This window comes from Neomonachus schauinslandi, chromosome 6 (genome assembly GCF_002201575.2).
Source record: "Neomonachus schauinslandi chromosome 6, ASM220157v2, whole genome shotgun sequence".
Taxonomy (NCBI): domain Eukaryota; kingdom Metazoa; phylum Chordata; class Mammalia; order Carnivora; family Phocidae; genus Neomonachus; species Neomonachus schauinslandi.
Genome location: NC_058408.1, coordinates 44,941,912 through 44,956,718, shown reverse-complemented (window position 1 = coordinate 44,956,718; position 14,807 = coordinate 44,941,912). Strand labels below are relative to the sequence as shown.

The 14,807-nt window shown below is 40.5% G+C and overlaps 1 protein-coding gene across 1 annotated transcript in view; it reads left to right on the top strand.

Moving 5' to 3' along the window:
- The window catches only part of NIBAN1 (niban apoptosis regulator 1), a 153,061-nt gene that overhangs the window by 57,996 nt on the left and 80,258 nt on the right, over positions 1-14,807 (top strand). Inside the window, exons 2-4 of the mRNA XM_021682787.2 lie at positions 4,912-5,042; positions 7,804-7,935; positions 12,319-12,433. Of these exons, the coding sequence (XP_021538462.1) occupies positions 4,912-5,042; positions 7,804-7,935; positions 12,319-12,433 (378 nt within the window). The remainder of the gene's footprint in view (positions 1-4,911; positions 5,043-7,803; positions 7,936-12,318; positions 12,434-14,807) is intronic.

The window sequence follows — 14,807 nt, the reverse complement described above, 5'->3', positions numbered from 1 at the left end:
CACTCGCTCACACTCTCTCTCTCTTTCTAAAAAAAAATTAAAAAATAAATAAATCTCAAAAAAAATATTCGAGATGAGAACCGTGCGTTTCTCCTTTCTGGGGACATTGGCATGGGTTTCAAGATTATGATGCATTGTACTTGGCTTTACTCTTAAATATTTACTCAGCCGTTCTTTCATTCATTCAACAAATATTTGCCAAGTACATAAATACAGTATACCCTTGGAGAAGAGATAAGGTATATTTAAACAGCTGTAGCAAAGTGGACCACAGTTTTGGGAGAACACAAAAGAAGGTGAGATTGTTGGGGAGAACCAACTTCTTTTTCGGATGGAATCACCATCTGGGCTTGAAGGATCTGAAAGTGGCTGGCAGGGCATTTAGGGGGAGAAAGGAGGGGTGAAGGCATGAGCATGTACAGGGGGCAAGGAGATTTAGTTTGAGTAGGAGAGGTAGGAAATCAGGACAATCAGGGCCAGATCACAGGGCCTTTGGCGCTGGGTTAAGTGGTTACTACTCTGGGCAATGGGGAAACTGTTGAAGGTTTTTATGAAGGTAATGACATGATCTTGTAGCAACCTGTCAAATGAAACTTGTCAGGCCAGGAACCAGAGGACTGTAGCTCCATGACCATGAGGTTTTCAAGAGTTCCCTGGGAGCATTAAGGGCAAGACCTGGTTCTCACGGACGATTCCCCACTCTAACATCTGGGCCTTGGTAACTTCTGCTCCTTTCTGGTGAGTGAGGCCATAGTGGCCAGCTTGGGCTCAGCCTCTCATGTTCTGCTCCATCAGCCCTGGACTCACTCTGCCCAATCCCCAGGACCTGCCTCTGCCATACTGACCAAGCTTTGGCTTATTTCCCATGGCTGCCCCAGGATCTGTGTATCAGCACTGGCATTTCCCACCTCCCGCTCTGGTTTTGACTTTTTTTGTTCCTCTTTTAGAGCTGAGAGCTAGAACTTTTGTTGTTGTTTGTTTATGTCCCCGCTGTGATACTGAGGGCAGATTAAGAGACTTTTAGAGTGTTGAAGGTGTGCTAGTTGGGATGGGGCCAAGGGGATGGGTCAAGAAATATTGTAGGAAGAGAAGGGACAAGATCTGATGATTGCTGATGATTGAATATGAGCACAAAGGAGAAGGAATCAAAGGACAGTGCTGAGTTTTTCAGGCTGTACGAATTCAAACGGCTTTAAGGGGGCCAGACGATGCTTTTCTGACTTTTACAAAATCAAACTGAACCTAAGTGTCATAGACAGAGCTGCTGAAGAGTGTTCTTTCAGCTTTGGTACTGATTAGCCCAAAGCATGTTATGAGTAGCTTGGTTGAGTTAGTTGTACCAACACAATGCCCTGCACAGGCTGCAATTACTGAGTAGGATTGGAAGAAATATACCTGTGCAGAAAATGTGGAAGAAGCCTCCATTGGTTCTAGTCTTTCTATTATTGATTAGCCTCTTTTTAGTGAAAAAAAGTGCTGTTTTACAATTTAGGAAAAGGAATGTGATACTAAATTGCAGCAGGGGTTACGGGGGTGGGGGGAGGATGAAGGCAGTTCAATACTCAAGAATCTTGAAAACTGGAAAACAAGCTGCTTTTGGCTGAGGTTATTTTATGTGGTGTCTGTGGGCTGATCCACTTATTGGAATATTTTCATAGTGGAATATTAAATACTAGTAATAATACTCAAGATTTATTGAGCAACTAGTGTCAGGCACTACTCTAGGCACTTTTTTACCTACAGAATATCTCACTTAATCCTCACAAAACCGGTGAAAATGGGCAATTTACCCATTTTACATGAGAAAATTGAGGCTCAGGGAGAGAGAGGCTCAATGTAACACAGTAACTAACTCATGCTTTTCACTATGGTTCATTAATACCAATGTTTTATTTAGTTGGTTTTCATTTAGAGATGTACTGAGGGTCCCGTATGTGCTGATAAGTGTTCCTGAAACGTCTGTGAAAATGTCGGTTATGTTTGTTTAGAACCTGCAATGAGTGGGATGGCTGTTCGGTGTGCAGCTGGGCAGGATGGCCCCAGCTGAAGAGTTACACAAGACAGCCTGCTTTTATCTTCTCCCTGATTCCTTAGTTCAGCTTCAGGACCTTCCCCTGGCGGTTGGCTTGGTTGCTCATCACCATTATCATCATTGATTTAATTACTATTGATTATTGAGCACTTTCTATGTGCCAGCTACCGTGCTGAGCAGTTTACTGCATTATTTCATGAATAACTACAATAACACTATGAGAATGCTCCTCTTGTCTTCATTTTATATGAGGGGAATTAACTTGCATAAGGTCCCACTGCTGGTAAGTAGCAGAGATGGCATTCAAACCCAAGTCTTTCTGACTCCAGAGTCCATCTTCCTAACCAAAGTGTATTTTGCCCCAACACTAGGCTTTTCTCTAAATGTCAAGATCTGTACTTCGGTGTTCCTATATTTGGGTTTAGATAGGCTTAATCTAAAATCTAGATACCCAGGGACGCCTGGGTGGCTCAGTCGGTTAAGCGTCTGCCTTTGGCTCAGGTCATGATCCCAGGGTCCTGGGATCGAGTCCTGCATCGGGCTCCCTGCTCCGTGGGGAGCCTGCTTCTCCCTCTGCCTCTGCCTCTCTCTCTGTCTCTCATGAATAAATAAATAAAATCTTAAAAAATAATAATAATAAAATCTAGATACCTTTTGAGAATCCCTTTAGGTTCTTTTCCCCCTAGAACTTCTGATATTGTTAGCTGTTTCATTCACATTTTGAACCAGGCATTAGGTTAATTACCAAAGGAAGCTTCAATCCCTTTTTTATAAATGCTGCCTGGTGGAAGATGTGTTGATACTCAAATCACAGAAGCATTTTTCTCATACACTGGAAGGGAGTGGTGGCATCGTAACACCTCTGTAGAAACAAGGCATCCTTGGGTGAGGCTTTGTGATGTGGCAGGAAATCAAGTTTCAAAGCTTTGTAGAGCTCATCATAAAATGGCATCCACCTTCTTTCATTTAAATCCAAATGCTTGCAGGAGTGCAAAAATTAGTATCATAAATTAGCAGGCTGCTCTTCTGTTAGACAAAATAGTGGTCACTTGGTCCCAAAGGGCAAATTTTGTTAACTGCTTATATGTTTTGGTGATGTGAGACTCATTCTTATTGTGGGAATTCTTAAAGATATCCTACTCCTATGTAAGAAAATTATAGACAAGGATCTAGAATTTTATTTCTTATGTATTATATAAAAGCTAATAAAAATATTAACCAATTAGATAATTATAAAGCCTGAGTATATTAAAGTATTATGCAAATACTGATTGTCATACCATGGACTCACAGAGCAAGCAAAAGCATGCCTGATTCAAATTATAGGAGCTTTTATTTGCATTTCTACAGAACCTATTATTAATGGGTCTCAAAGCACCTTTCAAGTAATAGTTATTAAAGCCCATAAATATGACCCCAAAATGTCATTTTATTGAGGGAATAAGCAAGAATTCCCTTTTACCTCATACATAGTATGGGATTTAAATGCCTGAGCTAAAGTGGGATTCTTCATATAAAGGGATTACTCATACACTATGGGTCTTTGGCTGCTATGAATTCAAGGTTCTCATATTGAATATCTCAATCTATGGAGTTAGAACTCTTCACTTATTTTTGAAATGTTACGTGCATAATAGCTCTAAACAAATCTTGCTGGTATATTTTAATATTTCTCTGTGACTATATCAAATTTGAAAACAAAAATTATGCCAAGTTCACATGAAAGTATTTAAAAATATTTTGGAATATCATATCAGGTTTATTTTTTCTCAAGATAATATCTTATTCCAAGGACTAACAGTTTGTAAGCACAGTCAGTGGGACCTGTGTTTATTTCTCTACTTTGTAGCAAGTCCTTGAAAGGTTGTGAGGATTTCTAATCTGTCTCAGAATATTCCTTTGCCCTTCCTCCCCAATTTCTTTTTCTCCTTTCCCTCCTTTGCAACTTCCCTACGCTCTAAAGCTAAGCACAGGTTGGAAAAGCTCAAGAATATTCCTAGTGCCTTACTCTCCCTCTTCTTCCATCTTGAGTCCTCCAACTGCCCCCTTCCCCACCATGATTGATCCTAAGCTTTATTTTCTTTTGGTGCTGAGAGATCATAATGCAGTTGCTGGTCACTATTGGAAGGCAGCTATACTCATGTTTATACTTCAGTGTCATATAGTTTCCAAGAAAAGTATGGACTAGTGAGCACCTTCCTTTATAGTTAGGGACACTGGAGCCCGGAGAGAATGAAGGACTCGACTGAGGTCATCCAGCTGGTTTCTGTCTCCCTGGAATTGGGACCACAGCTCAGGTCTCTAGACTCTTAAACCAAAGCTTTTCCCTCTACCTCATAGTAATTGTATAAGGCTTTGAGTCACACAAAAAATTTACCCAGAAACACAGGGGGCAGAACTAGAAGAAATAGTTCGTTGATTTTATCCAGGGCTGTGGGTCAGCAAGATGAGGTGGAGTCTCAGGGGTCTTAAGAAAAACAGAATATTGTGTGTGTGGAATTGAAATGGTGGACCCTGGAATTATTGTGTAAGAGTTGGGTGACTGGAGGTAGAGGGGGATGAAGAGCAAGTTGAAGTGGAGAATCAGGTAAGGTAAAGTGGTAGTTGTAGAAAGATTTAGAAGGATGGCTGAGTTTATGGCCTTGGCAATATGAAAATTTCTATCGGTTACTGGATGGATGGTCCTTAGGGATAGCAGAGTCTCTCAGGATGATGTCAGGGAGAGGGAGAGATAAAGGCACGTATGGCATGTTACAAACTTCTCAGAGAATGTGAACTCATAACAAATCCCTGGGAAACAGTGGTCTTAGAGGGGTAGATATGTGTCTGTTCTGTAAGAGATGCTGCATTTCTAATTTCTAATTTTCATATTTTTCTAGGGAAAACTGAGGCTACTATCAAAAACTTCAGTCCCTACTACAGTCGCCAGTACGCCGTGGCTTTCTGCAATCATGTACGCAGTGAAGTAGAACAGCAAAGAGATTTAACATCACAGTTTTTGAAGACCAAGGTAACCTAGGGGCATTTGGTTGACAGTTTCTCCCACTGAAGAATGCTTTATGACTCATCATATTTCTGAAATAAACAGTAATTTAAATGGCAGTTTAAAAAAATCTGTTCTCAAATTATTTCATGTTCAAAAAACTCTATCTGCCTGGAAGTTAGAGTGTATGGTTTCTTGTTAATGGTGTAATCCATATAGAAAGAAAACTAGTATGATCCAATTTTATTGTTTTTCCCACATGATGCTTTAATATCAGGAAATTTGACTTGCTGTAGTGAAGTTCAGTTTTAAAAAAGTCATACTTTTAGTGCCTCATATTATGGGCATTTTTGTTTTGGTCATTGATCAAATATGATTTTTTTCTTCGAAGCCCCTGACTTATTCTTTCTCCTTTGCTCCATGATAATAATTACCCACAACCTCAACACGTATTCATTCATTGACACCTACTATGTGTCAGGCCCTATTCCAAGAATTGGGGATCAAGACAAATTCTCTGCTTTCCTGTATATATTTAAAAGTAGGAGGCAGTAAACAAATAAAGAAATATCAGGTGATATCAGGTCATAAATGCTCAAAGAAAAATAAAGCAGGAGCCTTATTTTAGAGAAAATGATAGAGAAGCCCTCTGTGAAGATGAAATTTGAGTGGGAACTGGAGTGAAGTAAGAGTAGGCTGTGCGAATATCTGCAGGATATGGAACAGTAAGTGCAAAGGCCCTACAGCAGTCATAAGCACATCAGGAAGGCTATGTGCTAAGAGCAGCACGAGCAAGGGAGAAAGGATGATAAATGACTACAGAGTGAAAGGGAAGGACCAGACCATGGAGGAGCTGTAGACTGTGATAAGGGTCTTTATTTGTAAATATGAAGAGAAGTTATTGGAGGATATCAAATACAGAGTAACTTGGAATTTTCAGCGATCTCTCTGGCCTCTCTATAGTGAATAGACCATGATGAGGGATAAGAGGGGAACTTGGAGACAGGTGAGGAGGACAGGGTAGCAGTGCAAGAGAAGAAGGGTGAAGGCAAGTTGGATGAGGTGGTGATGGTAGCAGTTGTGAGGAAAGGTCCAAGTCAAAATGGACTTGAGATAGAGCTGATGGAACTTGCTGATGCATTGGATAGGACATTATAGAAGAGAGAAAGTCAGGGATGACTACTTGGTTTTTAGCCTGCGCAAATAAGTACATGGAGTTGTCTTTTACTCAGAAGGAAGGGTCCGAGGTGGATGGGAATCACGTGTTCCCTTTTGGCCATGTAAGTTTGAGATGCTTATTTGACATACACCTGTGGAAATAGTGAATAGGTAATTAGTTGACATTTGGAGACCAGGAAAAGAAGGATCCAGCGAGATGGATTGATAAGAAATAGCCTTGCAGGAGGAGAAAATCAGGAAAGAGGAATGTGCCAGAAGGCAAATAAAGAAGGGCTTACAAGAAGGGGGGAGTGATAAATGGGTCAGATACTGCTTAGAATTTAAGGTGACCAATAGATTTAACAGCATGGGTGTGTAGGGATAACTGAGTGTCATTCCCATAGAAGAGTGATTCTCACAATGTAGGGAGCTTGTTAAAAATGCAGTTTGGCCCACACCTCCAGAGATTCTGATATAGTAAGTCTAGGGTAAGGCCACATTTTTAACAAGTGTATCAGTTGATTTGAGTGGCCCAGGTTAAAAAAAAATGCTGCACATAGAACTACAAAGTTCAGCCTATACATGGGTTCAGTCTCATTTAAAGAGAAGAGTGAGATCCTCTCTTACCTGTTAATGAGGCAAGATAGGAAACGGCCTCTTTTATCTGTCAGAACAGAATAAATTCAGAAGGCAATTTAGTTCATCCCTTAGCCAAGTCTTAAAAAGATTAGCCTATCTGTCTTCTCCGTATGCTTCATGTAAATTTAGCTTGAAGGTGGAGGGATACATTTCTAAAAGCACTTTGATTTTTTTTAATAAAGGGAAAAGAGATATAAATTCAGTGACACATGAAAGACAGGAGGCCCATTCCTGTATTTTGAGATAATACAGGGCTTTTACCATGAGACAGGATGGGAGTTATTCCTTACACAGTTAACCCAAAGGGAGACCTAACTAAGAATCTAGCAGAGACTTCCCTATAGCACATATGTCATTAAGGTTAATAAGAAAGCCTCAAACTTTTACTTAAGTAGAAAGGTAGAACTGCAGTTTGCTGGCTAGCCTGCTTGTTCTTCAACCAGAGGGTGAACACAGTCTCTTTGAGGAGCATGCACATGGGGCAAGGATTTACAGTCTGGGTCCCCAGGGCTTTTAGATCTGGGAAGACCGTTGAACATTGACCCTCGAGCCTGTACCTGAAGGTATGGTGGATACAGGAGCAGCCTATTAATTCTCCTGTTTTCAGGGATATTCATGGTGTTGGGGTATACAGCCACAACTTACACTTACCTACCTCTTCCAGAGTTTATCAACGATCCTTAAATGACATGTATACAAGGCACAACCTTATTACTACAATCCCTTCAACCATCCGCTTCTCTTTTTGTAGCATAATGGAGGGAAATGAAAGTCAAAAACATATCAATAAAACAAATATTTGCATTTGGTCAGAGGGAGCAGGAAGAGAAAGTACGGAGGGAGGTGGGGGAAGCCACAATTTCCCCAGGATCTCAGCACATGATAGTTTCTGAAAACATTCCTTGAACTCCCACGGATAGACTTAGTGATAGCAATAGCATGCTATGTTATTTTTTGTTGCCATGATTAATGATATTCACCTTCTTTAAAGCCGCCATTGGAGCCTGGAATTGTTCTGTATGAAACAGAGCTATCACAGTTTGCTGACGACATAAAGAAATGGAAGGAGCGGTACATTGTGGTCAAAAATGATTTTGCTGTGGAGAGCTATGAGAACAAAGAGGTACGATGTTTGTTTGTAGTGGTTCTTGCAACATTCTTCAACACTGGCTGGGTTGACTGATATGCCCTCTCCTTTGAGACTGATTCCTTCAATAAGCACTCACTCATGCAGCTACTTACTTCAGTTAACATGTTTACTGAATGCCTATGATAGCCAAGTGTTATAGAAGGTTCTGAGCCTCTAACAGCAGGTGAAACAGATGCTTGCAGTCCAGCGGGCAAGATAGACTTGGAACGAGTAATTGCAAGGGAGTGTGAAAATAGGTTACACCAAGTGACCAGTGCAGGAGCCCTTCCTAGGATCATTCAGCTTCAAGGTCTTTTTCAGTCACTGCCCTCATATCTCTCCCTCTTGGCTCAATGTCTCCATGTCTTCCTACTGGTAAGCCTCCTATGTGACAAGCGGCTGAGAAGTTACTTAATAAGACTATGACTGCATTTACATGGGTTCCTAAAAATTCAAACATTTCAAGACTTCATTCTACTTACAGATTTTTTTCATTTAACTTTTTCCTGGTTATCATATGATTTTTCTGTAAAATCATTAGATGGCGGGCGCCTGGGTGGCTCAGTCGTTAAGCATCTGCCTTTGGCTCAGGTCATGATCCCAGGGTCCTGGGATCAAGCCCCGCATCAGGCTCCCTGCTCTGCGGGAAGCCTGCTTCTCCCTCTCCCACTCCCCCTGCTTGTGTTCCCTCTCTCGCTATGTCTCTGTCTGTCAAATAAATAAATAAAATCTTAAAAAAAAAATCATTAGATGGCTATCTAATACAATATGTCTGCAAACTATGGAGAAAATGAGGTCATGTATAAAGTGCCTAGCACGTGAGAGGACTTCCGTTTTTTTTTTTTAAAGATTTTATTTATTTATTTGAGACAGAGAGAATGAGAGACAGAGAGCATGAGAGGGAGGAGGGTCAGAGGGAGAAGCAGACCCCCCGCCGAGCAGGGAGCCCGATGCGGGACTCGATCCCGGGACTCCAGGATCATGACCTGAGCCGAAGGCAGTCGCCTAACCAACTGAGCCACCCAGGCGCCCCAGGACTTCCGTTTTTGTTGGTTCCCATTTCTCTCCTCACATGGGGAGGTCATTTGGTCTAAGGAAAAAATACTGGGCAATGAATTGGGAAAACAAAAGTTTAGGTTGGGCCTCAGTTACACCAGAGAGTCAGGCTGAATGATCCCACTGGTTCCTTCCAGATCTTGCACTGTACACATTTTTAGTCTACATAGATCCTCAAGCTCCTTTTGGAGTGAATGTTTATCAGTTAAAGGTGGTACCAGGTTTAAAACTCTGCTTTCTTGACTCCAAGTTTAAGAACAGTCAGGACAACCTCCATGGATACTTGGAGTAATACCTCGGATGCTAAAGCGTTAGGAAGAGGCTTCAGATTGACAAGTCAATGTGCTTCCTTTCCATTTCTGATGGGAAATAGAAATAAAATACAGTTTGAACTTATTCCACAGGCTACCAGGCAAAGTTCAAGTGCTCTCCTGGGTAGTCTTATTCTTTTCAACATTCATTAAGCTAATATCTTCTCTGCTTATGTATCTTAGGACTTCATTCAACACTTGATTTGCTCTCAGAAGCAAATTATCAATGCACTACATACAATAATGATAATGATAATAAATCACCTCAGGGGCGCCTGGGTGGCTCAGTCGGTTAAGCGTCTGACTTCTGCTCAGATCACGATCCCGGGGTCCTGGGATTGAGTCACACGTTGGGTTCCCTCTCTCTCTGCTCCTCCCACTCGTACTCTCTCTCTCTCTCTCTCAAATAAATAAATAAAATCTTAAAATAAAATAAATCACCTCATATTTTGTATGGCACATTACAATGTTCTGTCAGGGAAGCTTGAGAAGAGGCAGTAGAGCATAATGGTTAATGTAATGGGCTTTGAATCACACCTTTGCCAGTTACTAGATATGTGTCCTTGAATAAGTTATAAATCTCCTTGAGCCGCTATTTTCTCATCTGTAAAATGGTGAGCATGATCCATCCCTTCGTGACCATGTTGTTTTTAAGGATTAAATAAATGAATATATTAAAGCACTTAGCATACGGCCAACCACTGGCAGAGCCCAATGTACAGCCGTTACAGTATGATTACTACTAACTAATTGAGAGGAAACACTCATAGAGCTTGCTCTTGGATTTATTAGGATTTTCACCACATTTGGCACTAACTGAACTTTTAACTTTGAATCAGATTTTGGTGTTTTTTCCTTCTTTTCATTTTCTCAGGCTTGCTCCTTCAACTTGCAATTTATGGACTATATTGCTTTCTTTGCTTTGCTCATCATTTTTAAATAAACTTGTTCAGGTTGTTAAGATATGGTCACTGAATTTGGTAATAACTACATATTTTTTTAAAAACTTGGAAATTTTACAGGGGTGCCTGCAGAGCACCCCAGGGGCGCTTTAGTCTGTTAAAAACTTGGAAATTTTTAAAAGTGCCCATGCGGTTTGTCATAATTCCTCAAAGTTTTAATAATATCCTTGTTTTTTTATTTTTTATTTTTTATTTATTTATTTATTTTTTAAATATTTTATTTATTTATTTGACAGAGAGACACAGTGAGAGAGGGAACACAAGCAGGGGCAGTGGGAGAGGGAGAAGCAGGCTTCCCGCTGAGCAGGGAGCCCAATGCGGGGCTCGATCCCAGGACCCTGGGATCATGACCTGAGCCGAAGGCAGACGCTTAACGACTGAGCCACCCAGGTGCCCCATTATCCTTGTTTTTTTAATTTATAGAAGGGCATTTTTTTATTATACCTAAGAGTTATATATTAAGTACCTATAAATTGCCTATTATTTCATTGAGAGTCTGGTTTTGGAAGGTAATTAAGCAGGAAAAAATGAAGCGTTCTCATTCAATAATCATGCCCTACTTCCTATACACTTTCTGGACAGACCCAGCTGTGAATCTGAGATTTGTCACCAACTCACTGCTGGGCTATTGACAAGTTCTTTGAGCTTCATTTTTCTCATTTATAAAATGGAGAAAATAACTCATAGCACTGTTTTGAGGATTAAATAACATAAAGTTTATAAAAGTCCAGATTGGGGCCTGTTAGAAAAAATAACGCGATTCAGTCTGAGCTGAACTGCTCTTAGACTTTCTCAAAGTCACAACTTTAGATTCTTCTCTGTTGTGCTCTGGGTCCCTCATGTGCTTAAGCAGTTGAGTAGGGGTTCTTACAAATGGACATCAACCGGGGCGCCTGGGTGGCTTGGTTGGTTGAGCACCTGCCTTCGGCTCAGGTCATGATTCCGGGGTCCTGGGATGAGTCCCCCATCAGGCTCCCTGCTCCACGGGGAGTCTTCTTCTCTCTCTGCCCCTCCCCACATTTTAGTTTTCCCCAAAAGTATACTCTAGATTTTGGGTCGTACAGTTTCTTGGTTTCAATTCTCAATTTGCGTTGAGGCTGTTATTCTCAAAATTTTGCCTTGACATAAGCCCTCCCATCAGAGGCACATACTTCAATTTTACCTTATCTGTCTGTCCTCGTGAGTGGATCTGCCACACAAACTGCTCTGGAGCAGTAGCAATTCTCTGCACTTCTTCTTTTTTTTTTTTTTAAGATTCCATTTAATTATTTGAGAGAGAGAGAGAAAGACAGTGAGCGAGAGCACAAGCAGGGGGTGGGCAGAGGGAGAAGCAGGCTCCCCGGTGAGCAAGGAGGCCGAAGCTGGACTCCATCCCAGGACACTGGGATCACGACCTGAGCCAAAGGAAGATACTTAACCAACTGAGCCACCCAGGCGCCCCTCTCTGCCCCTCTTTTACATTTCCCAAACAGCAGAGCTTTTTGTCTGCTGGCCAGAATTTGTTCTTATGTCATGATGTTGCATTTCCATCCTAGATCATTTTACTGCAAAACAGTCTCACGTGGTGTCATGTCTTATCATGACAACACTTTTCTGTTTTGGGTGAAAATCCATGGCAACCATCATTGCAATTTTATGTCCTCCATGTCATTCATCATCGGTCCCCAAGCCTTTTGTGCAGGGAGTGTCTATATGCATCATCACCCTTGTGGTTATGAGAATGATTCAGGTGCTAGCATCTGAAATGCTAAGTGTGGTGCAGGATTTCTAGAAGTTACTAAGGGATGTCTTCCCCACTTGAGAAACATACCTACAGTGAATCTCCTGAGATTAAGGACTCTGATTTACCATTTTGTGACCATCACTAAAGTACTTTGCAAGTCACAGGTACACAAAACATATTTTTTAAATATGTGGCTCTTCCTCAGAGACGTAGTGTAGGAATTGTTATCTCTGAGTGTGTGTGCCTGTGTCTCTAATATTCTTGGCATTTTCCAAAAATCCAAATGGGGGAAAAAAATCACCTATTTATGCCTTTTTGTCCCCAGGCCTATCAGAGAGGAGCGACTCCTAAAAGCCGAATTCTTCCAGCTGGTGGCAAGGTGTTAACCTCAGAAGATGAATATAATTTGTTATCTGATCGGTTTTTCCCAGACCCTATTGGTGAGTCACTGAGCATTCTTTCTCAAGGCAAAATTCCGACACTGGCTTTGTTTTGCTAGACCAGTGGTTCTCAATGGCAGAAGGGGATTTTGCAGGACATTTGGCAGTGTCTAGAGACATTTTTGGTTGTCACAACTTGGGAGGCTGGTGCTATAAGCATTTAGTGGGTAGAGGGCAGCATGCTATACTGCGCTGGATAGCCCCTGACAATGAAGTATCTACAGTTGAATAGTTGCTGAGGTTGAGAAACTGGGCTAGCTGCACATTCTCTGTAGACACATGGAAGACTGTAATTTCTCTAATTTGGGTAAACATTTTACCACTTCTGTTATTTTAAATCACATTCAGTAATACATAAGGCAGGTACTGTGTTTCTAGCCCATGGAAAATGTACCATTCATTTGTCAGGCATCTTGAGGCTTCGAAATATATGCCAGCTTTAATTGCACCATACAGAGCAGCAGAAACAAATAGGTAGGGCCCTATTTCTATGAAATATACAATCCCACCTTTAAGCAAGCAAGTCCAGACCTGTCAGAGAATATTATTTTTATAATTTTAGGATGATATGCAATAAAATATCCTGAGTTGACAAAATAACAAGCATTACAGTCACTCATAGCTACTATATAAAAATAGCATTGCATTAATCTGTAAGTAATAACTGTAAGTAATACCTCATTGCTGTCATGGAAAGAGTATTGAACTATAAATTTAGAGGCTGGATTTTTATCTAGTTCTGTGACACTTATCAATGTTTTCCCTAGCCATTGTTGAGCCTCTCTGGTTTCTGATCCTCTAATTCTAGGCCCTTGAACTTGAAAATCTAGAAGGATCTTTCCAGCTCTAATGTTCTTGGATTCTCATTTATTCCACTTTTTGCATTAGAGAAAGTGATGGATAATATAGAGGCCAAATAGCGCGTTTCATAGAGATTCACAAACTGTGGATAATAACTCCATCTGGCTTTGTGTAAATCATACCACACAGTAATTACTTGGTTTCTTGAAGAGAGCCCTGGTTCTTATTAATGGGCATAATCATATCATTAGAATTTATGGAGAAAAATATAGTCATTTTATCAATTGTTACTTTGGTGTAGAATGCTTAGCGTAGTGTTTTTAATAGCACTATTATAGGATTAGTACATGGACCATAAAGCTAGATTAACAAACTATTACTAAGTAATTCAGCTAAAACAACACTTTATGTGCACTATACATATTATTATATTTTCTTTCAACATCTACTTGTACGTCATCTTGGCTCTGGAGCTGCTGCTAGAAATGGGAATGCCAACTTGATGACTCTTCGGAATTTCTCCAGCAGAACTTTTCAATGAAATCAGTCAGAATAGACAATACATTTATTGGTTTATTGGTGAAATCATATCAGAAGAAATGAATAGGAATAAAAAACACAAGGCCTGTGTGACTAATGCCATTTGACCCAAGGCTTCGGATTGGGGTATTTCAAGGACTTTTTTTTATTGAATGGTGTGGCCCTCTGAGTTTTAAAAATAGAATATTCTACAGTAGATCATTTGTGATATCTTTGTAACTCAACTTGGAAAAAATGCAGATCAATGGCATCTGGAAAATTGTTGTAAAATGTTAAATGAGAGATAACTAGAGACTAAGAAGAATGAATTTTATGGGGCTTGAAGCTTTTAAATGCAAAGGGTCAGTGTTGCTTTTGAGTTGTTTGTACAAAACTGTGACATCTTGGAAAGGGTGAGGGGAATTGTATCATAAAACCGTGTTGATCAGGAAGACTCACTGTGTGATACAAATTCAGCTGGAAAGAATAAAGGCACAATCAAGATAGGAGGCATTAATCTCACTTGAGAAAAAGTGATTCATAACTAGAGGTTATGAATAAGTATGTCTTCTTTACACAGTATTCTACTAAGATGATGTATCAATAATGCCTTCATATTTTGCTAAAGTGATTCACTTATGTGACATTTGTTAGTTAGAATCTAGTTTGCTGCAAACAACAAAAGACTCAAATACATAAGGCTTTATTATTTTGCTAAAAATATTTTGGATATTCCAAGTCCAGGGCTGATATGGCAGTTCCATCAATGTCAGGGACTCTTTTTAGCTTTCTCTCCCTTTATCTCTAGGTTGTGGCCCTTACTGATACAATCAGTATCAGTTGGAGCATCAGTCATGGTTTTCGCATTCCAGACAGCAGGCAGGAGAAAAGAGAAGGAGGTGGGGACATTCCCTCTTTTTAAGGATCCTTCCAGGAAGTTTCACTGCCACTTCGGTTTCTATCCCATTGACCAGAACTTAGTGGATGGGGCCCACCAAGCTGTAATGGAAGCTGGAAATGTAGTCTTTATCGTACAGTCACTTGCTCAAATGAA